At 52.2% G+C, this 25,785-nt stretch overlaps 11 protein-coding genes across 11 annotated transcripts; 6 read left to right on the top strand and 5 right to left on the bottom strand.

Annotated features, from left to right (window-relative positions):
- Positions 1–838: 838 nt before the first annotated feature.
- BDZ99DRAFT_384415 (uncharacterized protein) lies at positions 839–2,329 on the top strand (the record flags this gene model as incomplete). Its single annotated transcript, XM_033715376.1, has 1 exon — positions 839–2,329. A coding segment is annotated over one exon (1,491 nt), but the record flags the coding sequence as incomplete, so codon positions are not given.
- A 1,751-nt stretch (positions 2,330–4,080) lies between these two features.
- BDZ99DRAFT_518859 (uncharacterized protein) lies at positions 4,081–4,563 on the top strand (the record flags this gene model as incomplete). The annotated part of the gene is made up of 1 exon (XM_033725347.1): positions 4,081–4,563. The coding sequence occupies one exon, from the start codon at positions 4,081–4,083 to the stop codon at positions 4,561–4,563; it is 483 nt and encodes a 160-aa protein (XP_033578563.1).
- Positions 4,564–5,895: 1,332 nt separating this feature from the next.
- On the top strand, positions 5,896–6,309 carry BDZ99DRAFT_475136 (uncharacterized protein; the record flags this gene model as incomplete). Its single annotated transcript, XM_033721958.1, has 1 exon — positions 5,896–6,309. One exon carries the CDS (start codon positions 5,896–5,898, stop codon positions 6,307–6,309), a length of 414 nt encoding a protein of 137 aa, XP_033578562.1.
- A 543-nt stretch (positions 6,310–6,852) lies between these two features.
- Positions 6,853–7,667, bottom strand: BDZ99DRAFT_461619 (uncharacterized protein). The gene has a single exon (XM_033719659.1). The coding sequence runs from the start codon at positions 7,484–7,486 to the stop codon at positions 6,857–6,859; it is 630 nt and encodes a 209-aa protein (XP_033578561.1). The 5' UTR covers positions 7,487–7,667; the 3' UTR covers positions 6,853–6,856.
- A 57-nt stretch (positions 7,668–7,724) lies between these two features.
- On the bottom strand, positions 7,725–10,980 carry BDZ99DRAFT_414077 (uncharacterized protein). The gene is made up of 4 exons (XM_033716719.1): positions 10,683–10,980; positions 9,942–10,268; positions 8,538–9,771; positions 7,725–8,219 (listed from the first exon to the last, which is right to left on the bottom strand). Exons 1-4 carry the CDS (start codon positions 10,950–10,952, stop codon positions 7,822–7,824), a joined length of 2,229 nt encoding a protein of 742 aa, XP_033578560.1. The 5' UTR covers positions 10,953–10,980; the 3' UTR covers positions 7,725–7,821.
- An 844-nt stretch (positions 10,981–11,824) lies between these two features.
- BDZ99DRAFT_475134 (MFS multidrug transporter) lies at positions 11,825–13,618 on the top strand (the record flags this gene model as incomplete). The annotated part of the gene is made up of 3 exons (XM_033721957.1): positions 11,825–11,959; positions 12,181–12,567; positions 12,623–13,618. The coding sequence occupies 3 exons, from the start codon at positions 11,825–11,827 to the stop codon at positions 13,616–13,618; spliced, it is 1,518 nt and encodes a 505-aa protein (XP_033578559.1).
- Positions 13,619–14,414: 796 nt separating this feature from the next.
- Positions 14,415–15,457, bottom strand: BDZ99DRAFT_461616 (uncharacterized protein). Its single transcript, XM_033719658.1, has 3 exons — positions 15,235–15,457; positions 14,671–15,083; positions 14,415–14,611 (listed from the first exon to the last, which is right to left on the bottom strand). Exons 1-2 carry the CDS (start codon positions 15,326–15,328, stop codon positions 14,713–14,715), a joined length of 465 nt encoding a protein of 154 aa, XP_033578558.1. The 5' UTR covers positions 15,329–15,457; the 3' UTR covers positions 14,415–14,611; positions 14,671–14,712.
- Positions 15,458–15,660: 203 nt separating this feature from the next.
- Positions 15,661–16,851, top strand: BDZ99DRAFT_569596 (uncharacterized protein; the record flags this gene model as incomplete). Its single annotated transcript, XM_033727903.1, has 2 exons — positions 15,661–16,003; positions 16,204–16,851. The coding sequence occupies exons 1-2, from the start codon at positions 15,707–15,709 to the stop codon at positions 16,849–16,851; spliced, it is 945 nt and encodes a 314-aa protein (XP_033578557.1). The 5' UTR covers positions 15,661–15,706.
- An 80-nt stretch (positions 16,852–16,931) lies between these two features.
- On the bottom strand, positions 16,932–18,863 carry BDZ99DRAFT_569595 (FAD/NAD(P)-binding domain-containing protein; the record flags this gene model as incomplete). Its single annotated transcript, XM_033727902.1, has 3 exons — positions 16,932–17,074; positions 17,132–17,375; positions 17,765–18,863. 3 exons carry the CDS (start codon positions 18,861–18,863, stop codon positions 17,062–17,064), a joined length of 1,356 nt encoding a protein of 451 aa, XP_033578556.1. The 3' UTR covers positions 16,932–17,061.
- Positions 18,864–19,471: 608 nt separating this feature from the next.
- On the top strand, positions 19,472–24,485 carry BDZ99DRAFT_440473 (putative multidrug resistance protein; the record flags this gene model as incomplete). Its single annotated transcript, XM_033717715.1, has 7 exons — positions 19,472–19,543; positions 19,782–20,313; positions 20,365–20,591; positions 20,640–20,761; positions 20,820–20,977; positions 21,039–21,272; positions 21,326–24,485. 7 exons carry the CDS (start codon positions 19,472–19,474, stop codon positions 24,232–24,234), a joined length of 4,254 nt encoding a protein of 1,417 aa, XP_033578555.1. The 3' UTR covers positions 24,235–24,485.
- Positions 24,486–24,491: 6 nt separating this feature from the next.
- Positions 24,492–25,469, bottom strand: BDZ99DRAFT_384337 (putative D-3-phosphoglycerate dehydrogenase; the record flags this gene model as incomplete). The annotated part of the gene is made up of 1 exon (XM_033715373.1): positions 24,492–25,469. The coding sequence occupies one exon, from the start codon at positions 25,467–25,469 to the stop codon at positions 24,492–24,494; it is 978 nt and encodes a 325-aa protein (XP_033578554.1).
- Between the last annotated feature and the right edge of the window lie 316 nt (positions 25,470–25,785).

Below are 25,785 nucleotides of genomic sequence, written 5' to 3'. Positions count from 1 at the left end.
CCCGGAGGCATGTCTCAAATCAGGGTATCTTTTGTTGCGTTTTCCCACTCTTTCAACTCGTCAAAGCTATTCTGACGGTCGCGATTGGAGTGAATGAAAGTCCAGCACGTCGTATCCATGTTTGTAAGACCCATCTTAAATCGGGGCATATCTCGATTTGTTCTAACTGCTCTCTAAACACGTTGAAGCCACTCTCGCAGTCGCGCCCAGAGATAACATCAACCACGACATTCCTTTGGTTTGGCGGCCTGGTCCGCAGGTGAAGTGTCTATAACATCCAGATCTAGGCGTGCTGTCTTGCGTTTTGCCTACTCTCGGAGCACTCTGAAGCCACCCTGACATAGGTATCTGCGGTGAAAACTCAACGCTTTATTCCACATTTTCAAGACAAGCTCCGAAGGCAAATAGCTTGGCAAAGTGAAACCCTCATAAGATAGCAGTGACATCTATATCAAGGCGTGTCTTGCTTTATTTTGCACACCCGTTAAATCTGTTGAAGCTGCTCTGACGGCGGCAACCAGAGTGCAACTCCAACACGTGAACTCTCTGATTTCAAGGCCCAGTGCAAAGGTGAATCACTCAGCAAGGGAAAAAGGTACCTCCTGCGCCACAGTCACTGCAGCCACAAACATTGCATCCCCGACGACGCCTCTATTGAAGCCGCGGGAATCCAGTCTTCACACAACAACACACTCTCAACACCTCACTCACACCCACACCATATCCACACCTCACCTACTACCACTCCAGCATGCCACAACTTAGGGTGCCGCAGCAATCAAGGCTTGTCCCGAGAGCACTGCCCGGAGCGCGCCATCCTTCTACCGGTCAGTCTCAAATGGTGGCAATCTCACACCTCACGTACACGGAAATTATTGTAGCATTGAAGGATGTTCTTATACTAGCGCCTCCCGGAAAGTTGTTCAAGCCGTCGACTATGTCTGGTTCCAAATTCCGCGATATCCGCTCCTCGTCGGCCTGGGTGCTGTACGAACTCAACCAGATATCCGAAGAGGAATGCTACGCCATGCTTTGCGACCAACAATTCCCGGAACTGACCCCAAAAGCTATACGCATAGCGGTTGCCGAGTCGCTCAAGAGTGTTCATATCAACTATACCCTCCTCAACGCGCTACAGAACATCAAGGCCCAGTCGGAGGGGGAGAACTTCCAGAACGGGACGAAGAGTAGGCTACGCGTGATTGGGGTAGCCAATATCTCTCTGCCAGAGTGGACCGCCCTGCGCTCACGTCGGCATTGGAAGATTTTCTGGGACCTCTTCGACACCATAATCACGTCTTGGATGGTTGGTGCACGGATGCCCGATCTGGCTTTCTTCGACCACGCGGAGACAGCGCTGCAACTAGATCCATCAACAGCTATCTTCATAGCGCTAGAGTCGGAGCTCGTTCTGGTGGCGCGTGCCGAGGGCATGAAGGGTCTACACTTTGAACACACAAAAGAGACAGTGAGACAGCTTCTGAACACCTTTGGAGAGCCAGTTCAACGAGGCAACGATTTTCTGAAGGATAACGCGCGGAAAATGATGTCGGTCACTGACGCGGGTGTTGTCACGTACGATAATTTCTCGCAGCTTCTCATAGCCGATCTAACGGGCCAGGAAGATTTCAGTAGCTTCGCACTCAGGAGAGATGCCTTTCATGCCTGGACTTTCTTCATGCCCGACATGGAAGGGCCCCTTGAGTGGCACCCGCAAGACGTCGGCACCACAGTACTCGCACTTCTGACCTTGAATTTCAACGAAGGACTTGTGGAGGGAGTCATGAGCGCCATCCAGTCCGAACCTACAGTCGACGGCATTGCTGGAGCTCAAGTCCAATGCAGTAAGCTCTACGGCTCTCATCCTCCTATCGCCGATCCAGTCACCTGCGTTAATGTCCTCCGTCTGTTCTATCGCTATGGCCGCGGATCCGAAGTCCACAAGACCTTCGAATATGTGATGGCTATATTCTGGAACCGGGCGTACATAGACGGTACGCCGCTGTTTCCGCATCCCGAGATGTTCCTTTACTTCCTCACCCGCTTCATCGTCGAGAGCCCCGATAAGTACGAACTCTACCGCCTTATCCCGAATATGGAGAAGCGACTCCAGGAGTTCATCGGATGGCCCAAGGACGCGCTGGGGCTCGCGTTGAAAGCCTTGTCTCTCGAGATGCTCAAGATCGACAGCCGCGTCTATACTGCCGATATAAAGAAGAAACAATGCGAAGACGGCGGATGGGAAGCCGACACATTCTGTACCTACGGTAAAGACCGTGTTCGTCTCGGCAATCGTGGTGTCGCAACCGCTTTTGCTGTGAAGGCGCTCTGTGGGTGCCTACCACGCGAGTCTGGGAAGACGCAGTTCCTCCAAATCGGCGACCTGGACGACAAGAAGATGCTAGAAGAGATCGAGGAGGACATTCGAGATCTCGAGAGCATAGCAGAGTTCGCCGTCCCCGGAGACTTTCACTTGGCCGTCCTCGTTAACGAAAATGCCTACGAATCTGGCGTACGACTCGAAAAAGACCTCCAGGCCTTCATCTACCCTTATCACTTGGCCTATTACAACTTCGTGTGGGGTCAGGTTGCACGCTTGCGGCAGCTGTTCTGGCACATTGCGGCCCAGCCAAAACGTCTGTTCAACTTCGCGATGCGCACTCTCTACAACGCTATTCACGCTGGAAACCGAGCTATCCAGTACATCGCGCTCCACGACTGGATGATTTTCCTCGTCTTTGGCCCCATTGTCTCCGCCGTCCTGCAGGGAGAGGCCTTGGATATCACCTACGATTTCGATGCTGCCTTCACCGCTGCGTTCTGCCTCGACATTATGATGGCGCTTTGGCTCTACAAGCCCGGCGGACTTCTTGCGGAGGCAGAGCACGGCCCAATAGCACGCTACGTTGAAGGCGCGTTCGACAAGGAGACGTATCTGGTCCCCTACACGGCATGCTGTGGCTTGTTAGCGCACTATGGTGGCCGTACTCGTGGCTACTTCTTCGCGAAGGTGCAGAACATTGGCGAGAATATCAAGAGCGTCGGTGAGAAGGTGGTAGCGATGACGCCGCCTCGTGTGTATGAGGTTCTGGAGGAACATGAGGACGGAGAGGGTAGGGTGGTCCGGAATCTGGAGCAGGAGTTCCGGGCCGTGAAGGACTGAGAAGGTGGTGGTGATTAGACGAATTCTTGGCCTTTTGGTAGGTATTTAGGCCTTTTTGGGGTAGGCCATGCTTTGAGTTGCATTGCGACGGACGAAAAGTGGGGCGTCTTTGGGATAGAGATGTCTGGATAGTGCCCCAAGCAATGGTAATGATAATAAGCTCAAATTGAGTCGATCCTTCAGTCATATTAAGTACCCCGATCGCCTTTGAAGGACCTCCAGACGGCGCTATCTGCTTGCCAAGATATCACCCAACTTGACGGGAAATACGAGGTTGACTACATGGATGAAGCAACTAAACCCTAGATTAGCTCAGCAACTGATCTTTTTGAAAGCATTGCTCCCCCTTCGAGGTTCTTCAGACAGCAGTACCCAGTTGCCAAAGGATCAATGACAAGTGACGACATAGGGACATCAGAGTAATGACTAACCCCCGAGTTCCAGATTAGCTTCACTCCTGGATTACTTTGAACACTCTAATCCTCCTTTGAGGCTCTCTAAACAGCGCTACCTGCTTGCCAAAATGTGTGAATATAGGGAGCAGACTTTTGTGAAATAAGCATTTCGTCATGTATTTATTATGCTCGCCACTTCAATACTGCACAACGATTATCGCAACTCTCAGGAATCTGAACAATGAAGGTAATATGTCACATCTCGAGACTTGTATATTGAATGTTAGGTAGTAGCGGTGAGGGACGGCCACGGCAGGCACGTATCAGCTCTTGTATATAGTCTCACCTTCCTCCAGACGTCTCTCTCTTCTCTATCATCATCATCCAATACATCGCGTACACGGCATACAACTCCTTGTTTCGTGGCATTGAGCAGACATTCCCGCCATTTTCAATTTCCAACCCCTTTTTATCAAACATAGGTACATCAAGCCCCCAAAACCACAATCCAAACTTAAAACCATGGTTCCAGCCAACGTCTTAGAAGACGAGTCCAACACATCCTCCTACTACCTCCACCAATGGCCCCACAAGTCTCTACTTTGGCAGGCCAGATGGGGAAACCCTCCAACCACGGCGGCTCTTAATCCTAATATGCACATCCCAGTAGAACCTAGCACCGATGGCCCACGCAAGCCTCCCATCTCCGTAATCTCATCCACCAAGAACGAGAAAGGCAACCTTACGATCATCTACAAAGAAGAGGCCCCCAAAACCAAAGTCAGCACCAGCAACCCTACGCGCGAGCTCGATCGCGACCAAAAAGCCCCGGCCTACATCAACGCTTTCAATCAAACCAAGTCCACTCTCTCCGCTTTTACCACTCTCTGGAACGACTGCGGCGCGGATGCCGAGACCTTCGGCTATCGCGCTGACGGCCGCCTCCAAGGTGGATGCTATCTTCTTGGATCCGGCTCCAGCTTTCTCATATCCTCGATGAGTTGATCACAAAGGCTATTAACTTGGGGTAAGCGACGAATGAATTCTACAGAATTTCACGTGGGAGATGTGGCCGCAGTGGCGGATTGAGGATGAGAGATATGGGTGTGTCGGTGCCGCTTTGTATGTCATCAATAATGGCGAACCGAAGGGGACGCTCTACGGATTGTGGGCAGACGGTAGAGGAGCTTGCATGGGCCAGAGAGATGAAGCGGGTATGGCGAGGTGGCCAACTGAAGAGCCGCTGATTGAGGAAAAGGGGAAGCGGTACAAGCGCCCTGGTGAGCGTGACGTTTAATCCGTAGAATCTGGGGCGTTGGGCCAATGGTGCTGTAAGATCCGATAGCCAGCGCCGTCGTCTTGTACGCGGCCACCTACTCCCAACTAAATAAATACCTTTAGTTGAACATCGAAGTATCTGCGCGAGGGATCATTGTTGATATCCTTTTTCCGGGAGTCTGACTGAAGGCCCTTAACGAGATAGCTTATAGGCCATAGCCGCGCTCTACGGTGATAGAATTGAATTAGAGTAAACTGGATGAAGCCTTCAATCCACCCGGTCCACCATAAACCACTGTGGAACTCCAGGAGCGGCAGCAGCTCCATGGTAACGCTGAGGTAGTAGGCATTTACTTAAAATACCTGATGGATTACCGTAACATGGGAAAATGGTTAAACGGTAAAATTCGATAGGTATAGATGCATTGCCGTTTCCAGCTTATGCTTAGTCATTGCAGTCGCATCTTCTCACTGAACCAAAGGTTGTAGGATATCGATCGTATCACGTGAATATCACGTGCTTTGGACATCAAAACGTCAGCCTAAACATCATATATATATCTACATATATACAAACCTGTTGAAGCGCTGGAAGCATCCATCCAACGCATCAAATCTACGCGGTCCAAATAGAAACTGAGTCCAATCCGATGCTTTGTGCGAGTGCCTCCATCCGGACCACATCCAAATAGCTCCATTTCCATTTCATCACTGGCTGCACATACAATGGCCTGGTTTCGTACTCACAAGCCCTTGCATACAACTGCAATCTAACTTGTCCCTCATCTAGATGCATCAGATTCACTAGCAAATTCACTAGCATTGAGTCGAGTGTCCACCATTCACTTGAACAACGGATGCTGCATTGTGTATCCAGAGATTCATATATAATCCTACCAACATATGGACCTTCACCCCCAAACCATTCTTTAGCCAAGAATTGCAAGGCAGACCAACTCTGTTAAGTACACTTCGCACCTTAAAGTCGCACGAAAGCCAAAAACAGGGGAAGTTTCAAACAACGGAAGCGAACTCAACCGAAGTTTCCGAAACCGCAACATGGTTATGAAGACTACGTACCTCTATCCCTCCACCTACACGAACACATTTCCCTCCTCAGAAAATGACCAAACGGGGTCTTACCTAAACGCCTTGTCCCGTGCAAAAGGCAATGCTCCCGCACTGGCCGCTCTTTGGATCGCCTGCGGCGCCGAAGCAGAAGCTCTCGGCTATCGCGCAGATGGTAATCACCAAAACGGCATAGATGCTTATTTCTTGAGGCTGCAGCTCACCCGCATCCTCGGTCAACTGGTCGCAGCAGCGATGGAAGCCGGTAAGGACGACAATTGGATCCAAGAGCGCTTTGCTTGGGAGATGTGGCCCGAGAGTCGCATCGCCGAGTATAATCGCGGTTGTGTTGCTTCGTCTATCTATGAGAACACTTATGGGAGGCCGGAGTATGGACACTTCTAGCTCTGAGTTGAACGAGCATTGCTTAGCTGGAGTGGCTGTTTGATTGAATGACGGATACTAGCACCGCGATATATGTAGCGTCGTTGAAGCGGCAAGACTGGAGCTAGAAGATGCTGATGTCCACTGTTGAACCAGCATCTGGGAATTTCTCTGGAACCGTAATAGGTACCTGAGGCCGGCTTCTCCAATGCCAGCTTACTACAAATTGAAACCCTTTCACAAAAACCAATGAGTACCAAAAAGGATGAATCGTGACTAGAAATGAAATACTATACCTGGTGTCTGAATAAAGCTGTGATGCCCCCACCTCTGAACCACGGCATTACTTCAAACCATTCCCAGAGTCTTTCTAGTGAGTGTATTGCTCTGCGCACCCTAGATCGACCCCGTACTCCTATAGCATGTATAGCACGTTAAATAGCTTCAAACCTAGAGCAGGTGATTTGTATAGTAACTTTTCCCACGTAGTAAACAAAGTAGACTCCTCCACACCCTCCCACAAAGATCCCCAGTGAATGTCCCGCTCCGCCCACCCCAGATCGCGGCCTCAAGACGTGAGATGCTCCACATTCAAATTCCCCCCCTTCACCACCCACCAATGCACGGGAAACAGTACCAACGGCGGCAGCACCGCCGCCACCGCGAGAAACACTAGCAGCCACGCGCAGAACTTGGCCGGCCCCACCGCCTCTCCGTACTCCCTCGCCCGCGGATCCGCCATCATGTCTTCGCGCGTCATCCCCAGCGCGGTCGCGACGAGGTCGAGGTTCTTCTCGCAGATGCCGATGGCGTCGATGAGCTCGAGCAGGCGGGTCGTCTGGTAGGCAGAGTCGGTGTGCTCGCGCGCGAAGCTGACCTTGCGGTATTTGAGCCCGTTGTATTCGAGGATGAGGTCGCGGGCGTCGGCCCAGAGGTCGCGGGGGGTGTCGGAGAGGGGTACGTTGACCATGGAGGGAATGGAGAGGTGTTTTTCGGATTTGGTGGTGGGCGAGTCGGACTTGAGGTCGTCGGACTTGAGGTCGTCGTACTTGAGGTCGTCGTACTTGAGGTCGTCGGAATTGAGGCCGTCTTCGAGGAACTCGCTGTAGATGCTGGTGTAGCTCTCGGTGGATTTGGAGGACGTGGGACGAGGGCCGGGGCTTGGATTGGTGAAGTTGTCGTTGGTATGCGACGCCATGGTGAGTTCAAGGTCGGTGGTCGCTGAAATGGTGGTGATAGCTTTTACGGTTTGCCGTCGCGTGAATGTGGGCTTTGATTTCTTTGATTTGGATTGGGAGCTGGAGAAAGTGGGAAGTTAAGCATGAGTGTCGACGAAAGGTGAAGTGTGGGTACGGCAGAACTGCGTGGTCACGGAGTGCAATTAAGGACATATCGGCTGACCTTATCACATGACCTTAACAGCGCAGCCGCGGAGTGTGACACTTCGCCGCATTGTTCAGAAGAACTTCACTACTCCATCAGAGCACTCAGCACTGACACGAAGTTGGCCTGACTCGGGTTCTACAAGGGTGATCAGGTTTCGAAAGGGTCAAAATTGAATGACCACATATCCCCGAGCGTCCAGTCATCCACAAAGTCAAAGCCGTCCAACGGCCCGGCCAAGGGATCCGGAGGCTGCTGCTGAAACGGAGTGATCGCGTCAACTGGCACATTCAGCGGTGGCCTCGAGAGGCTTTCTTGCATTGCAAGGATCCTGTAGTAGAGCTTTGATACCCGATCCGTGGCCTGCAGCTTATAGATGCTCGCGAGCTCGGGGTTGGTGCGAATTTGTACGAGACTGAAAGCTGCGCTGACAAACCAGAACATGTGAAAGCCGCGGCCGGGGCGCATGGCTCGTTCTTCGAGGATGCGGAGGGCTTTGTCCATCGCTTCAACGAAAAGGGTTGTAAGAGTCCGGGAGAAAGTATCGACTAGGGACGTCAGCATTCTTTTTTGGTCATTTTCGGTTGACTCGCAACATTGTTGGAGCCGGGTTAAGCACTGAAATGAAGTCATAGAATGGAACGCAACGCAGTCTGGCTTGGAATGACACAGGGCTAAAGACTCCAAGGAAAGGTTCAACCTCTGCGTCATTGACTCTGGTGATACTACCAGGAAGGACTCAAAGAAAGGACTAAATAGATACGTCAAGAAAGCGGAAGGCACTTGGCATCAGCACGATTGAGGTCATTCCACAAAGGAGGAACAGTAAGCATGTCCAAAGAAACGAAGGAAAAGGTTGAGCTCACCCTTCCCAAAACTATCCCTAAACGACATTTGGCAAAGCAGAAGACTCACACGCACATGATCTTGCCGCATCAAACACAACGCAAAGTTTCCGACCTCGATAAGCTGCACATGCGCATCGACCATCGCGATACACGCATCGAAGCAAACAGTGCGGGAGTATCGGCTGCGAGAGTACGCTTCTGGGCCCTGCTGTAAGAAAGGGCTGTAGAGCATCGTCAAGAACTGTCTGAGCTGGACGTTGAGCAGCGTACGTGCCTGGAGGGCGCGCGGTTCTTCCCATTGTGGGATTTTTCCTATGGCATCCATGATTCGTTGTTCGCGTTGCAAAAGGTCATCGAAGTTTGCCCGGCAGTCTTGATCTTGGACCGTAGAGGAAAGCTTCATTCTTGATAGTAATGTCCGATATGAGTGATGGAGGTAAGAGGTATCTGTGAATTCGTCTAGAGGTTTTGACTGCGGAAGCGCTGCGTCGTTCTCGCCGAAATCCTCATCGTTGATATTCGCCGGTGGCGGGCAGTCGTAAAGAACGGCGACTAGCATAGAGGCTGTACCTCGATCAAGAGATGCTTGTAGTTCTATCTCCATAGTAGTGGCCCACATGCGCCGTCGCATCTCCGCTTCGAACGGCGTGCATCGACCAACTAAGAGACTCGGATTTCGATGCATTCCTGCGGACTTCATATAGATTAGCAGGCCTTCTGCTTGCACGTAGTACTCCTTCGTCTTCAGGCAATTAACCGACGCCGCTATGACTCGTAAAATGCGGATTTGGTAGGTTGCAAGGGTCCGGTGCTTGTTGCTTTGCGCCCTGACCCAGGCATCGCAGGCATGGATCCATGTCGTTGCTTGTTCGCGGCACCATGAGCCATTGGGTGTAAAGCGTATGGGTTCTTCTGGTGACGTGCAAAGAACGCATGCCATAAGTAAGAGAAGTACCACAAGAAACTCCGGCAGGGTGCCATCGGGGTCATCCCAAAATGCAGCATATCGAGCCCAGAAGGTGGGTGCGTGAAGAATACGATATGTGGTTTCAAATGTGTCAAAGTAGAGCTTACAAAGACGGTCAGCTTGAGAACGTGATGGTATCAATTCGAGCAATTTTGCGTAGGGAGGGGTAGTCCACGCAGAGGCGTTCTGGTTAACCCGAGCCTCAAGGGCCCTGCAATCGCGCTGAAGGCGCTGGAGCGTGGAATTTGGATATATTTCTTTCATTAAGATTCTCACTTCAGGAAACTGTCTGAACGTTAGCTATTTTGAACTGTCGGTAAATTTGCTGAGTCAACTCCATTCAACGGCAGATCAGTGTACACAGATGAAGTATGTGTTTTATTGCTCTGCATTCCTTTCGATACTTCGAGGCTCCACAAGCACTAATCAAAGAGTGTACACAAGTTAAGACTCACGTGGGTAAGGATACTGAGAGGGCTGCTAGAACCGTAGAACTGCGTCTTGTAGCCGCGACCCTTGAAGAAGCCGTCATCCAACGAGCTTGCTCCTGGGTATTTGGATTCAAATTCGTTGGCTGGGTAGGAGCGATCTAGGCCGGATGGGCCGTCGTTGAGGGGTAATTGACTTTCTAGTGCCACGAGACGTGCTTTCAGTTGGTGTATCTTTTCGTCTTTCTCCTCCACTCGACCATCATGTTTTTGCTCGGGGAACGGTAGTCCCGTCAATTTCCCGCCACCTAGAACGATTCCATTCTTCTTTGTTGGTCGCCCACTCTCGGGATTCTATTGAGACATGGTCAGTGAAATTTCTCCAACAGCGCCCAGTCATGAGTGCATTGAAGTTCAACATCTACAATCTTGAGCTTCAGCCATGATGAATACGTCCGCGTAGATAATTGAGATATTGTTGAGATGGTCTTGCGGAGTGGCTGATTGTGTTAAGCGACATGGCTCAGATCAGTGAAAGTGTACCGAGGCGCTTCAGACAGCCGCAGGCCAGTGTGCACAGATCCGTGGCCATCATACAGACTCTCTTTTGCTACCGCTTGGGGTTACTCCAAAATATTTTCAGTTCCTCCCGGAGCTTGCCCTATTTGCGCGGCAAAGAAAATGACATCTCGGAAGAAAATTTGAAAGGCCTTTCGAGCCACCTCAGACTGCAGTAAGAGCAACGGGACATTTCAAAATATCACTTACAATCTCTCGTTCATCTGCGTCTTCAGCAGATTCTTGCACCTCGTCATCGGCGTGAGATATCTCATGCCAGTTATACGCGCAAGTCTCCACAACACCACCTTTAATGCAGCGGTCACATGGCTGTTCTCTATCACACTTCAACTTGCGCCGCCGGCAAGCATTGCACGAAACCACTGCTCGCCGCTTTCGCTTTCGCTTCTGCTTCATATCCGAGTCCTCGGAGGCAAAGCGGGCATCGATGGAAGGTGCTGTTACTGCTGTAGTATCCATTGCCGCAAGCGCTTGGCACACTTAGAATAGAAAGAGGTAGTGAAGTTATCAAAAGATCAGATTAGATCTTGGTACATTGTCCGAGATGGAGAAATAGTGGAGGAAGAAGGAGAATATGACTTCGGCGAGCTCGGAGTGCGGAGATAATGAAGTTGCAGAAGGCCCGTGTGTTTTGTATTTAATTGGTTGTTCCCCTTGCTAAATGCTGACAAGGGGAGCACTACGCTATATGAGGATTGGCGTACCTTGCATTTCTCGGATATTCCAGTCGTGTCGGACACTCGGATATCAGCCGCGAGTACTGATTCTGATACGATATTATGTGAAGAAGCGGCATTTAAACTGTGGAGTTCGAATGACTTCATACCACTGTCGATAACGGCTCAAGTGCACAGGCTGTAGAAATCCGAGAATCTTGTACTGTTTCTAATTTCCGAAAGTTCGTTGAAACACCTTTGATAGTAGTAGAGACGCACAATGCACGTCTCAGACCTTTTCAGTCATCTTCATGCTCTTAGCAGCCATGCACAACAGAATACAACACCTTCGTCGCTCTGGTAGTGTCGTAATGGAGCAGGCAACCCCTTCAGTGTATTGGTAACTTACCAGGCGAATCCTTCACTAAATGAGGATACCTTCGCATCAGAACCCTGAAAATTATGACTCACCACTATCTCCACTAAAGAGTATCGGGCAGGTCAGAAAGATCTGATAAAAATAAGATCTGATAAGAAATCCTGCTTCATCCGTTGCGAATGTACTCCGAGATGTAGGCAGTCCGAGGGAGTTGGAAATTTGACTACTTAATCTTAGAGATCCTCCTTGAAAGAATGATACAGCTGCTCTTGTATGGATATCGAATCTGTGGAATCATGACAATCAGAAATTTTGACGAAGAAAAAGCGGAGGTGGCTTCTGTCCACGTGACCGATGAAGAGCGTGGACGAGAGAAGAGCGGGAGCCTCGTTAACGCAAATCCAGGTTCCGAAACGGCTGACCCATTACTCGTACGTTATGCCATTCTTGTTCTTATCCCTCACTTCCTTTCACATCCTCTACTATTCATCGAATTCTTCTTTTCCAGGCTCCCTTCGCATCCTTCAACTTTCCTCTATAATAAACTCTACATTCCTTCTCCATTTTTCATCTCTTCCCGCAGTCCAATTCTCACACGTTCTCTCGGTTTCCCATTTCTCGTCAACTGTTTTCTCTATCCTAACTTCTCCAGGTCACATGGGCCTCCCCAACCGACCCCTCAAACCCCCTGAACTGGTCTCGCCCCCGCAAATGGAGCATCCTCCTGATCACATCTATAGGCGGCCTCGTTACTCTCATGTCCGGCGCTATGCTCGCGCCCGCCCTCAAGTCAATCGGCGCAGATCTCCACATGATGGGCGCCGAGACTGAGCTCGCACTGTCCATCTACGTTCTCGCCTTCGCACCCGGCCCGCTTCTGCTAGGTCCCTGCTCCGAGGTATTTGGTCGGCGCTGGGTGTGGGTGCTCTCTGGATCGTGGTATGTGCTGTGGAATACGGTCTGTGGGTTCGCGAACACCAAGGGGTTGATGATTGCGGCGAGGTTTCTGGCGGGGTTGGGGGCGAGTGCTGAGTTTGTGGTAAGTTTCCGATTCCCCTTTTCTAACCTGGGCACTTTGCTGATTGGCACTATAGCTATCCACCCCCATCTCAAGCGACTGTTTCCGCCCAGAAGAGCGCGGAAAGTCAATGGCCATAAAGCAATTCATTCCCCTCCTCGGCCCTGCCCTCGGTCCCATAATCGGCGGGGTGATCACCGACTCCCTCAACTGGCGCTGGATTTTCTGGGTCCTCTCGATCTTCGATCTCGTCGTCGTCCTCGCCGTCTTTTTCTTCTTCCCAGAGACCCACCACCCTACCATCCTCGCCCGAAAAGCAGCCGCCCTCCGCAAAACGACTGGACTGAAGTACTATTCCGCCACCGAAATCGGCAGTCCAACCTTGACGGATCGCTTGAGAGTAGGCCTCTCCCGACCGTTCCGCCTGCTACTAACCCAGCCCATCATTCAATTCATGTCGGTCTTCCTCTCCTACAACTTCGGCCTCCTCTACATCCTGCTCTCCACCTTCGCGACACTGTGGATTGAGCACTACCACCAATCCGTCGGCACCAGCGGCCTCCACTACATCGCCATCGTAATCGGCTACAGCCTCGCCGTGGTGGTGGGCGGACCCACCACAGACCGCCTCTGGGCGTTCCTCAAGAAGAAGAACGCCGGCGCCACCGCCCCCGAGTACCGCGTCCCCCTCATGATCCCCGGCGTCTTGCTCATCCCCATCGGGCTGTTCTGGTACGGCTGGGCCGCCGAAAGCCACCTACACTGGGCGATGGTGGATGTCGGCGTTGGGATCCTGGGATGCGGCTTCATTCTTAGCACTGTCGCTGCCCAGTCGTATATCGTGGAGGCGTTTCTGGAGTACAATGCTTCGGCGGCGGCGGCGAGCCAGGTGCTGCGGAATTTCTTCGCGTTTGCGTTTCCGATTTTCTCGCCGAGGATGTATGCTGTGTTGGGCTATGGGTGGGGGAATAGTCTGCTTGCGTTTGTGTTTTTGGCGATTGGGGTGCCGGCGCCGCTGGTACTTTGGAAGTATGGGGCTAGGTTGAGGGAGAGGGGGAAGCCGCAGCGATGAGCGAGTTGGTTTAGAGGATGGGAAGTGTTACATAGGATGGATTCTTCCTTGGATGGGTGTGGCGAGGTTCTGTGGGTGTCGATGTGTCTAGGGTTGAAGGAAATTACTCTGGGATTGAAGGAACCTCTGTAATTGAAGGACGGGGAAATATGAAGCTAAATGAGGAACGCGTGCGAAGGGAAGCTGAGTGGAAGACTGGAGTACGAAGGGCATTGGATCGTTGTCAGGGAGTAGCGGTGAGTGCCACGGCAGGCACGTGTCACCTCTTGTATATAGCCTCACCTTCCTCCAGACCTCTCTCTCTCCTACATCATTATCATCATCCAATAAATCACGTAGACGGCATACAGCTCCTTGTTCCGTGACAATCGTTATTTTAACAAGGTGTCAGCAACCCAAACTACCGAGTCAACTCCGTCATGTCAACATGCACTCTTTGTAATGCAAAAACGATTGAATTCTTGCCGAACATAAACTTTGGTGTCTGCGCTGATGTCAGCGTTGCGAGAATGAATTGGGAGAAAGTGATTCCGGGCTGGGAGCGGGAAGAAGTGAAGATGCGGAGCGGTTGAGGGGAGATGTGGGTTCGAGATGAGGGAGGAATGGAATTGGCCTTGGACAAGGAGAAGGGAGAGCTCAAGGTTGGGATCGAGGCTCTCTTTGACTGGTTCCTCCGGAAAGAGGTCAATTTGCAGTTCTTCCCGACTGTTCCGGAGAAGGCTGAAGAATACCTAGCTATGCGGGAGTGGTTTGCATTCTGGTGAGCGGGGTTGAAGGTGCTCTTCATTTCACGCGTCCCTTGTTCAGATTGCGCGGGGGCGGCATTGCTTCTGAGGGTCTCCTAGCCGTTGCGATGAGAAGAAATTCAGAATATCACATTCCGCATTCTCTTAATCACCCTTAGTGTCGGTTGCTATATTCCGTCCTTGGGATGTTTTTTGGAACTAAATTCCAGATCGTTCAAATGGACGAGCTTCTCTCTCGTTGAGATGTCTGAGAACACTCTGAACTTTGAAGCCGCTCAAACAGCGCTGAAGAGGTTTTAAACATACCGTTAGACGACTCAGTTCCAGCCATTGAAGCCATGTCTTGTTCTAATACCAGACCACTTTGCCCCTGACTTCATCCAACTCGGTCGGGCTCTTGGCCAGCAATTGCTCCAAGCACTCCCTGACCCTCTTCACAACATGCTTCCCATACTCTGGTCCGACCGGCGGTGCCGGCTTGCTCGGATCGTGACGCAGCCACGGAACCTGGACTTTGTGGTCTCTGACCGAGGCTTGCATCGATGCAACTGATGAGTCGTCGTGGCCGCCGCCTGCGATGATGGCAAATGGTGGCGCGGAGTAGTTGTGTGAGCCTAAAATAGGTTCTAATTCCGAGTTTTCGGCGGAGGGATCGGCGCAGGAGAGGATAGAAGGGAGAGCAGCGACGCCTACGCTAGTGGAGAGGATGACATGGATAACTGCGGGGTTTTTGCAACCGTGAGCAGTCAGTTTAGACAATGAAAGACTCTGAACAGTGTGAAGTCTGGAAGAAATCCGCATTTGAGGGGTTGAAAAAGATAACGAGCATAGAGATTGAATATCAAGGAATAATAAACAGGCCTCAGTTACCTTCATATTCAGGAGCAAGACCAGCTATAACGCTTTTTGCAGTTTCAGCCCGGGCGCCGCAGATCACGACAGGGATTGGAGCTGCGGTAGTCATAGTGGGAATTCCGCTGTTCGAAAAGATGTTCAAAGAAGGAACTTGATGAAATAACTTGAAGGATGGAAGAGACGTCGAGGCTTCTTGCAAGCTGGGCTTGCGGTCAGATCCTTACTGAGTAAAACCAATCTAGTTAGCATGGAGCTTACGAAATTAGCTATGGTAGTAAGTGTCAGACATCACTCAGTCGCTCCTGATACATGGGTATGGCTATGACAGTCAGGCTATGGTGTTGGGAGGGGATAAAGCCGTTGAATTTGGTCACGTGATATCTTTATCTTTGGAGCTAAATAATGGGAACGCCTCGGGAGAGCTTAAGCATATCTATTTTTGAAGGCTAAATTCCACGTGCGCTTGAAATATACAAAGGGGCTCGTCATGGACAACGACACCTGCATCGAACTTTCACACGTGATTTCGACCTCCGCGCTTCGAAACCTCTCCAACAAGTATCGGGACAGTGCGTCAACTATCGAGTCCATATGCGCCCAGTTCAGACTCTTTGGCGCTGTCTTCAAGAAGCTCGGGACTGTCTCGCGTCGAAAAAGGTGTTCCATCGAACCACATTTCAGCGATGAGCCTGAGCTCATCAAGGACCATTCCGGACCAATAGGGTATTATCTGGCTCGGCGACCTGCATTCCTTCTATCCTACCTCTTTTCAAGGAATGTCTTGGTCCTAAAGTTTCTTTGTCTCCTTGGATGTTCTTGTGTCCTCTCTTCTTCCCCCCACCACATTTGGGCCGCAGGATTTCTTTGTGTGAAATATCTCTAGCCTAGTAAGAACCATAGCCCGGCCTCGGAACAGTCGCACCTAGCTTCCTTCCTTCCTTGCAGTCTCTTTTAGGGACGCTACTAACGATGTCCTCTCATCAGCCGCCTGGAAGTGGATCATCCCAAGACTCACAGATAAACACCGTCCTCCCCGCTGCACCACCGCAGCCAGCGCAGGAAGCGCCGCAGGAGCAGTCAAGCGAACACAAGAACCTCGATGATCGAGACCAAAACCCCCCAGCTCTGATAGAAGAAGGCCCTAGCATCGAAGAGCCAGGAGACGACCACAACCGTGACCCGGAAGCCATCCCAACCACCCCACCAGAAGCAGAAGCCCTCGAGCGCCCCTTCGGCGAAGAGTACGACCCCAGCAACGCGCCCTCCCCCCGATGGGCCGACACCAACATCGTCGAGCTCGCCTATGACCCCTCCGCGCCCAAGCGCGCCAAAGTAAACACGCGGGAGATCGACCCGCACCCCGAAGCCAGGGCCGGGAACCTGGCCTATAGCCCAGATCAAGACCCTCGGTCTGTGGTTGACCCAAGCACGGATTTGGCAGGTATCCCGCTCGAGCAGGGCCAGCTGTGGTATCAGTGCGTGTATTGCGAGAAGTTTGTGAAGATCAGGACGATCGATGGGATTGTCGAGGGGGAGTGGAGAGTGCGAGAAAGTCTGAAGTGCAGGAATTGTGGCTGTAAGGCTATGTATAAGGTGAGGACGAGGAGGATGGTGCAGTTTGATACGAGTTGAACGGGTCGGCTTGTAGGCGAGCGAAGCAAAGGTGGAGAGAAGAGAAGGGCGAGGTTTATATTACGCGAAAAAATGGCTTTGGACGTATTAGGTTTGACGTTTACGCTTTGATGCAGACCGTGTGCCCAAATTTATGACTTGGGACTGTACTAAAACCTATTTTGATGCGTCCCGCTTCAACTCCACCTTGAATCGGTCATCGAATGGCCACTACTTCTTACCCCTAAGACCCTATTAGCGATCCGCAAAATACATCCTCGTAGAACCAAGCTCTACTTACGCTTTCGGATCTTTTGGCATAGGCATCCACTTGATTCCATAATCTCTGAGCCATCTCCAATACCAACGCTCCCCAAGGCTGAGATTGCCGGCTAAGGAAGCCATTCTAGCCATCTTCTTCGATCTTGAAATGCGCACTTGGGCGTACTCTTCTAACGCTGTGCGAAAGTTGGACTCTGCCGAAGGAGAATGGTTGAGGAGACAGTTGGCGAGGACGGTGGCGTCTTCAACGCCAAAGGAGGACCCTGCAGATGAGGTAAGTATAGTGGACGTACACTCCTAGGACAAAAGCTTGGCTACGCCGTGTTTTTCATCTGGTCCCGATTTATTATGAGGTGCTGAAGCACCTCCGAAGGCGGCAAGTGAGCCGACTGTGAGCTGGTGTAATTTCTCTCATTCAAGCTCGCAGGGACTTTCCATCATTTAAAACCTTTTGGAATGCACCGAAGCACCTCCAGCGGGGGTAAGCAACTGCACCGAGACTTGTGGCAAGGCACTGAATTTTTGGAATGGAGGAAATACGTGAGGGAAATAAGCTTACCTTGGCCACTACTTGGAAGCATCAATCTTGAAGCGTCACCAATCAGCACCATATTCCCGCATTGGATCTCGTTCGCCTCCTAAACTCGCTGACGTAGCGGACTTCGAATGATTCGCTCCGATGCCGCAATCAGTCTTCCAAATGAGCTCGTAGCTGGATGATACACGCCAGCGTGACGGTGGAGGATATCAATCGTCGAGTTCGTCGAGTAAGCATTAGGCACAATCCGTGACTCCCACCTAGAAATCATATCTTGCTCGACCTCAGCGTCTATCTCTTCCTCGGCCTTTGATTTCGAGTGCTCCGGCGGACTCGCCTCCGGAATAAGGAGATCCCACCTAATCTTCCCACCTGGCAGCGGCGACATCGACAGAGTCCCCTGATCTAGCCATATCCCATGCGTATCCGCCGCGGCCTCTTTTTCTACACCTTCAACTACTAGTGGTGCTATTTTAGGTGAGGAGATTCCATAAATCCCCGTTGCGCCCATAAAGTCTGGCACCCACCTCTCCTCCGCCGTACTCTCATCCCTTCTCCTCAAAATCGCCCTTCGAACCTCCGACCACGCACCCTCTGCTCCAACTAATAAGCTGACATTCTCGCCTTTGCCACCTTTAAATAAAACCCTCACACCCCCCGTATCACCCACTTCTTCCACCTTTTCTAACTTCCTTTCCCACACCACTTCCCCATCTAACTCTACTACTTTCTTCAGCAAGATCTCTTGCAGGTGCCGCCGCTCAATAATCCGCATATTCGTCCCCAGCTCCGTGCTCCAGGTCGGGTCCTGCATGCGATTCAACCGCACGGCCGGTGCTGGCTGCGCTGCCTCCACCGCTTCGTCCGGGGAAAAGGCAGGAGCGCCATACCCCGAGCGCCAGAAACTCACACCCGTGAACTCTTGACTTCGCGCATCAATGGCAGCGCGTAGACCGAGAGCGTAGAGCGGCGCGAGGCCGTTGCCTGAAAGGGCTATTGCTGCGCCGGCTGTTTGGAGAGTTTTGGCTGACGGTGAAGATGGAGAAAACGGAGATGTTGGATGACATGAAGAGGGGAATGGATCTGGGGTTTGGTCCCAGAGTGTAGGTGTATACAGCTCACGGAGGACAGGGTGGGTGAGGATTTGCAGGGCGAGGGTAGGGCCTGAGATGGCGGCGCCCACGATGCCGATTTTGCGGCGGACGGCGATCATGAGGAGTTGAGTTGATGAGAGGCAGGGAGAACGGATAGAAAAAGGCGAGATACGAAGGAAACTAGATTAGAAACATAAGAAGCGAGTTGAGTGCATATGAGGAGATCATGAAGATACACTTGGAATAGAGAATGAGGACACTGAATGCAACCGCTACTGTTTAGAGTCGTTGTAAAAGAAGAATGGCCAAAAGGTTCAAGAGGGCGGGAAGAGCTAATGTGTAGGTAGATAAAAGACACTTAGCTTTGGACCTAGCCCGAAGAAGTCTTATGCAGTGCTCTAGGGATGCCACGCGTACCTAGGTGTAGTTGATGAAGGAGTCGTCTCGGATGGCTTACGAGTCATGCTGGAAAAAGAACACACGCTACGCGACTAGCGTCGGCAGGGAAGCGAGCTGTCAGGGGAGACGGCAGGCAGCAACCTCCTAAAAACTCAACTCCGAATGCCGCAGATAACGCAGATGAAGATGCGATACCGCCGTAGGAGTTGCCATATCACCGTCCGATTGAAACACGTATAACACCCAAGCCCTTCGCACTAGGTTACGCGTGCTATGTACGCAGAACATCTTCATGTCTTCTGAAGCCATCTGAGACAAATTCGTCGGCATGTCGTTCTCTAATCTCACCGACGTCGCTTCATTCTGCACCGCGCACGCCGACAAAGTCTTCGGCCCGGTAGTCAACCCTGCTTGTCGCCATGGCTTTGATTTCACCTTGTTGTTTGAGCAGTCGATCCTTTCAATTGGGCCCTCGTCCATCTTCCTTTTGCTCGTGCCGTTGAGGTTGTTCTGGCTGTACTGTTCCGAAACTACTGCCCTACCTTCATTTAGCGTCTATGCAGGAAAAGCGGTAAGACCTCTGTGAGACCTGAAACGGTGATATGAAGGGCCTCCGACTCACGGAATCTGATTTCTAGGTTGCCATCACTCTTCTTGTGGGCCTTCAATTGGCCCAGGTCGTTCTATGGGCATCGAATCCCTCGAGCCGCACTCGAGCTTCGGTGCCTTCCGCTGTCCTCTCCTTCGTTTGTGCACTTGCAATATACCCATTGTCCTATCTGGAACAGACTCGCTCTATCCACCCCTCGACCCTTCTGGAAATATACCTCTTATCATCTCTGGTACTCGGTATCCCCCAAGCGCGCACGCTGTTCCTTCGACACGATGACCTGTCAATCGCAGGCGTTTTTGTGGCGGGTATTGGAGCTATGCTACTACTCTGGACCTTGGAATCTCGAAACAAAACGAAAAGCCTCAAGGATCCGTATAGAGAGTACCCCCCCGAGGCCACTCGGGGCGTTTGGAGCCGAACGTTCTTCTTGTGGTTGAACTCCTTGTTCGTTACGGGCCTCAAGAGACTCCTTTCCATGAATGATATCTGGAAGCTCCCGCCGAGCATGTCATCAGAGCGGCTGCGGGATGACATGCAGAGGTCCTGGGACCAACGGCGTAAGCAGCAACCTATGCTCCTCGAATTTCCAGGATGCTAATGTCCTTCAGCTATACCAGAGCGACGGCGATCTCTGGTCTGGGCAAGCATAAAGTGCCTCCGGTGGCCGCTACTTTCCGTCGTACTTCCTCGCATTGCATTGATCGGCTTCAACTATGCTCAGCCTTTCTTGATAAGCCGCGTAATCAGCTTTGTAGGGCAACCACGTGCTTCCCAGAACTATAATGAGAGTCTTGGCTTGATCGCAGCTGCGGGTCTGATCTACACCGGCGCAGCTGTGAGTTGTTTAGCTCCTCCGAGGAATGCCAGACTGCTGACTGAATAGATGACCACCGTGCTGTACATGCACAGACTATATCAGTCAATTACGATGTTTCGTGGTGCTCTCGTTGGCCTCGTCTTCAATAAAACACTTAATCTCCGCGATGGCGTGTATGACGAGTCGGCGTAAGTGTATCCATTTTCCCTGTATGAGAACTCGAACTAGGCTAATCCATCCCTGTAGTGCAGTAACGCACATGTCCACCGATATTGATAGGATTGCCGAGGGAATGAAGAACATGCACGAGACCTGGGGTCGCCTTATCGAGGTGGCAATTGGCATTTGGCTGCTCTCAGTCCAGCTAGGTGCAGTCTCTATCACACCTATCGTGATAGTAGTCAGTAAGCTGAGCACATCGCTCTCCGTAGATCAGACTTCATGATCGACTAACCTAGACTTTAGTCTGCGCTGGCATAAATACGCGGGCCGCGAAGACCTCAAGCATTCGGCAAAAGATTTGGGGCGCGTCCGTACAAACACGCATTGGAGGGACGGCTTCCCTGCTGGGTTCCATGAAGAGCGTAAAAATGATGGGACTGGCAGACTTGATGTCTGAAAACATTTTAGCTGACCGTATCCACGAAATGAATACAGCGAAAGGGTTTAGATGGGTGCAAGTATTTGTTAACTCTACAGGTGAGTCACTTCTCTAGGCTGATTAGTAACTCATCATTTCTAATTCTGACAAGGGTATACTCCTGCGGTTTTCGCACCCGTCCTGACTTTTGTCGCGTACGAAATCAAAGCACGGATCCAAGGGTCAAACTCTCTGTCGACCAACCAAGCGCTGACCTCGCTGGCTACTGTCACTCTGTTAACGCACCCTGCGTCTGTCCTGTTAACGTCTATTCCTGAAACTGGTGCCATTCTCGGATTGTTCGACCGTGTCCAGGGATTTCTGGTCGCCTCTTCTTGGGAGGACGCGAGAGGATATCTAAGAAACAGTGCCTCTCCGGAGTCGGACCAGGACCCATTTCAACCAGAGACAGGCCTAGAGCTTCAAGAGATCAAGGGCTTCCAGCGTCCTTCAATTTCTTCCGCAGCGTTTCCAGACCGTTCAGAAACAAATGCAATCTTCATGGCTGGCATAACTGTTCGACCTTCGCCGACCTCCTCGCCCGCAATCACCAACGTCAATATGCAAGTTCGGGTTTCTTCCACGACCATCCTATCAGGACCAGTAGGATCGGGTAAATCTACCCTCCTGAAAGCTATACTGGGTGAGCTTCCTTTGGACGCGGGCAAGATCTCCGTGTCTTCGAAGCATGTTGGGTACTGCAGTCAGACACCGTGGATTTTGAACACCACAATTCAACGAAACATCTGCGGTCCCGTCAAGGTGTCTAAAGTTGACGAGGCGTGGTATCAGACCGTATTGACGGCCTGCAATCTCGATCACGACCTGCTACGATGGGAACACGGGGATCAAAGCATTCCGGGCTCGGGGGGATTGGCACTCAGTGGCGGGCAGAAACAACGTGTTGCTCTTGCGCGTGTGCTATATGCGAAACCGGATATCGTGCTTCTTGACGATGTGTTGAGTGCTTTGGACAGTACCACGGAGCGACAGATTACCAACAGTCTCTTTGGCCCGAACGGGCTCTTTCAGAAACTAGGATGTGCAGTCGTGTTGGTTACTCATTCTACTCGTCATTTCCACCTCGCCGATCACATTGCGATCCTGAATAAAGACGGCACGGTCTCTCAGCAAGGAACCTTTGAGGAACTGAAAGTGCAGGAGGGTTATATCAAAGGTCTCCTCTTAGACCCGCACCACGGAACGGACGACATAACTTCAACAACGCAAATTACCACGCAGAAGCGACCAGTTGTCAAAGGCGTCAGTGCGAACGATGTGTCGGACCTGACTCGCAAGACTGGAGATGTTGCCGTCTATAAATACTACTTTAAAACTACCAGCCGATTCGGGATCGTATGTCTTCTCGCCGCCATAGCGTCCTACTGCTTCTCCTTTTTCTTTCCACAGCTATGGCTCGTATGGTGGACAGAAGCGAACGGGCACGAAAACGGTAAATACATCAGTGTCTACGTGTTATTGGCGGTAATAGCTTGGGTTTCTAGAGCTTCCATGCTATCGTTTCTCCTGCTCTGGGTATCCCCGATCTCCTCCATCAAACTGCACGAGATCCTCCTGCGAACGGCCACCAGGGCTCCACACTCCTTCTTCACGAAAACTGACACCGGGATCACGCTGAATCGTTTCAGCCAGGATATCGGCCTGATAGACCGCGTACTCCCACTATCAGCTGCCCGCGTCGCGCTCTCCTTCGTTATCATCGCCCAGGCAGCGCTCATCGCCCAAGGATCCAGCTACATGGGGATTACCCTACCATTCATCTGCCTTGCTACGTATCTCCTCCAAAAGGTCTATCTTCTGACCTCAAGGCAACTCCGTTTCCTCGACTTGGAAGCCCGAAGTCCTGTATACACCCACTTTCTCGAATGTCTAGAGGGCCTATCCACTATCCGTGCCTTTGGTTGGGCACATGCAGCGCAAGAGGTAATGATAAGGCGTCTCGATATCTCTCAGCGGCCGTATTATCTCATGTTCTGCCTCCAGCGATGGCTTGCGTTGATCTTGGATCTTATGATCGCCGTAATCGGCGTCATTGTTGTGGCCCTTGCTGTGAGAGTGCCGGGAACATCCAGCGGCGCAGCAATTGGGATCGCGCTCAACAACGTCCTCGGCTTCAACCAATCTCTCCGCCTGCTAATCGACAGCTGGACGCAATTCGAAACTTCTCTGGGTGCCATCGCACGCGTCAAGAACTTCGAAGCTGAAGTCCTTCCGGAGGACAAGCCCGAAGAAATAGCAGAAGTACCAGCATCGTGGCCAGAGCAAGGCGCAATTGAATTCAAAGACGTTTCCGCCTCCTATGGTACCGCCGCACCGGCCCTGAAAAACATCTGCCTCTCCGTCAATCCCGGGCAAAAGATCGGTATCTGTGGCCGCACCGGCTCCGGTAAATCATCGCTCCTCTTGACCCTCTTCCGCCTCCTCGATCTGTCTTCGGGCAACATCATCATTGACGGCGTCGACATTTCCACCATCCCCCGCGAAACACTCCGGACGCGTCTAACCTGCATCCCACAAGACCCTTTTATCCTCCCGACCACCGTCCGCCGGAACCTCGACCCGTCCTCTACGTCTGAAAAGTCGAATCCCATTCCTGATAGCGAACTCATCGCCGCCCTTGAGCGCGTTCACCTCTGGCAACCCATCCTCACGCGTGGTGGCTTGGACGCACAGATGAAAACAACGCCGTTGTCAGCAGGGCAGCAGCAGCTTTTCTGCCTCGCGCGGGCGATGCTACGGAGAACGAGGATACTGGTTCTAGATGAGGCGACTAGTAATGTCGACCAAGAGATGGATCAACTGGTGCAGGCGGTGCTCAGAGAAGAGTTTAGGGAGAGGGGCTGTACAGTCATCATGGTGGCGCATCGACTGGAGACGATTCGGGATGCGGATGTGGTGGTAAGGATGGGGGAGGGGAAGGTAGTGGATGTGGGCACGCCTGAGAAGATATTGGGGGAGGCTGGGCGAATTGGAAGAGGTAGGGAGACTTTAGGAGAGTGACGAAGCTGCACTGCTGTAAGCTTTGAGATACAGCACCTGTCGGCTTCCCTTCCAAAGATGGGATAATCTACAGTAGCATGAAGACGTCACTAGCGTCTTAGTTCACAGTGCGCAAGCCTTCACTTCTCGCTCTATAACTTACTATTAGCGCACGAAGCCCTCAAGACCGGTGCCAATCCACAATTGTTGTACAACTATGATTTAGTGTTGCGTGTTCTTCAAAGCTAGCGAACTCATCTCTACATATCAACTTTACCTCAAGCTTGTCGCCCCTTCGGCTCACCTCCTGCAATCGCTTCAATCAACGTCTCCACCGCCGCCAACCCACTCCTAATCTGACACTCCACCGTATCCCCGCCCACATGCGGCATCATAACCAAATTCTCATGCTCCAAAAACTCGCGATACACCTCCAGCGTCGGCGGCTCCACATTGCACGCATCGAGCCCCACGCCCCAAAACTTCTTCCGCCGCAACGCCTCCAACAACGCCTCCTCATCCACAACGCCTCCCCTTGCCGCATTAATCAAAATCGCCCCATCCTTCATGCGCGCCATCTCCTCCCTCCCAATCAACCCCCTCGTCCCCTCCGTCAGCGGCACATGCACCGTCACCACATCCGCCACCTCCAACAGCTCCCCCAGCGTCACCGCCCGCTCATGCTCGATCCCCGGCCACCCGCCCTCCGCCGGGAAATAGGGGTCGTACGCCACGACCCGCGCCTGCATCGCCCCCCGCCACTTCGCGGCGACCTCGCGGCCGATATTCCCCATCCCGACCACGCCCACCGTCGTCTTGTACAGGCTCTTGGAGAACCACTCGGCGCGCAGCAGCCGCTCGCCGCGCCGGATCGCGCGGTCCATCTCGCACACGCGCCGCGCGACGGCCAGCGCGAGCGCCAGCGACAGCTCGGCGACGGCTTCGGCGTTGACGGCGGGCGTGTTGTAGACGCGGACGCCGTGGCGCGCGGCCGCGGCCAGGTCGATGGCGTCGACGCCGACGCCTTGCTTGACGACGTATTTGAGCTTCGGGGCGGCGGCGAAGTCGGCGGCCGTGAGGCGCGTGCGGGCGCGGATGAGGATGGCGACGGCGTGCAAGGGCCAGGCGGTGTGGGCGGGGTCGGTGAACAGGACGGGGGAGATGGTGGGCGTGGATTGGAGGAGGGCGAGGGCGGCTTCGTTGTAGTGGCCGAGGACGTAGACGGGGACGGGGGGGTGGGCTGGGGGTTGGGACATGGTGGGTGGGATTGTGGGCGGGATGGGGGGAGGAACGGGATGGAGGTGAGGTTGAGGAAAGGGGCGAATTAGGGGAGATAGAAAACTTGAGGTTGAGGAATGTGCGAATTGGGAGAAATGAAACAAAACTTGAGGTTGAGGAAATGTAGGGATGTGTGTATTTCAGGGTTCTATATGTAGGAATAAGTCACGCGAGCTGCGGGAATGATTCATTGAGGTGTGGGGAATGGACCCTGGAGGTTGATAAGCCTCATGCCGGTATTGAGACAAGCATTGCTGGCGTCATCAAGGAGCGGATGAGGAATCTGTTAGACGT

The sequence above is a fragment of the Mytilinidion resinicola genome (genome assembly GCF_010093595.1).
Source record: "Mytilinidion resinicola strain CBS 304.34 unplaced genomic scaffold BDZ99scaffold_7, whole genome shotgun sequence".
Classification (NCBI taxonomy): Eukaryota; Fungi; Ascomycota; class Dothideomycetes; order Mytilinidiales; family Mytilinidiaceae; genus Mytilinidion; species Mytilinidion resinicola.
This window is presented reverse-complemented; position numbering and strand designations above follow the sequence as displayed.

Bases quoted from the DNA above. Each gene is read 5' to 3' on its own strand.
- BDZ99DRAFT_461619 (XM_033719659.1), bottom strand. From the start codon at position 7,486: ATGGCGTCGCATACCAACGACAACTTCACCAATCCAAGCCCCGGCCCT.
- BDZ99DRAFT_461616 (XM_033719658.1), bottom strand. From the start codon at position 15,328: ATGACTACCGCAGCTCCAATCCCTGTCGTGATCTGCGGCGCCCGGGCT. The intron at 15,084-15,234 runs GTAACTGAGGCC...AAAACCCCGCAG, and splicing joins TCTTGCTCCTGAATATGAAG to TTATCCATGTCATCCTCTCC.
- BDZ99DRAFT_414077 (XM_033716719.1), bottom strand. From the start codon at position 10,952: ATGGATACTACAGCAGTAACAGCACCTTCCATCGATGCCCGCTTTGCC. The intron at 10,269-10,682 runs GTAAGTGATATT...ATGTCTCAATAG, and splicing joins ACGCAGATGAACGAGAGATT to AATCCCGAGAGTGGGCGACC. The intron at 8,220-8,537 runs GTGAGCTCAACC...TGACGTCCCTAG, and splicing joins TAGGGATAGTTTTGGGAAGG to TCGATACTTTCTCCCGGACT.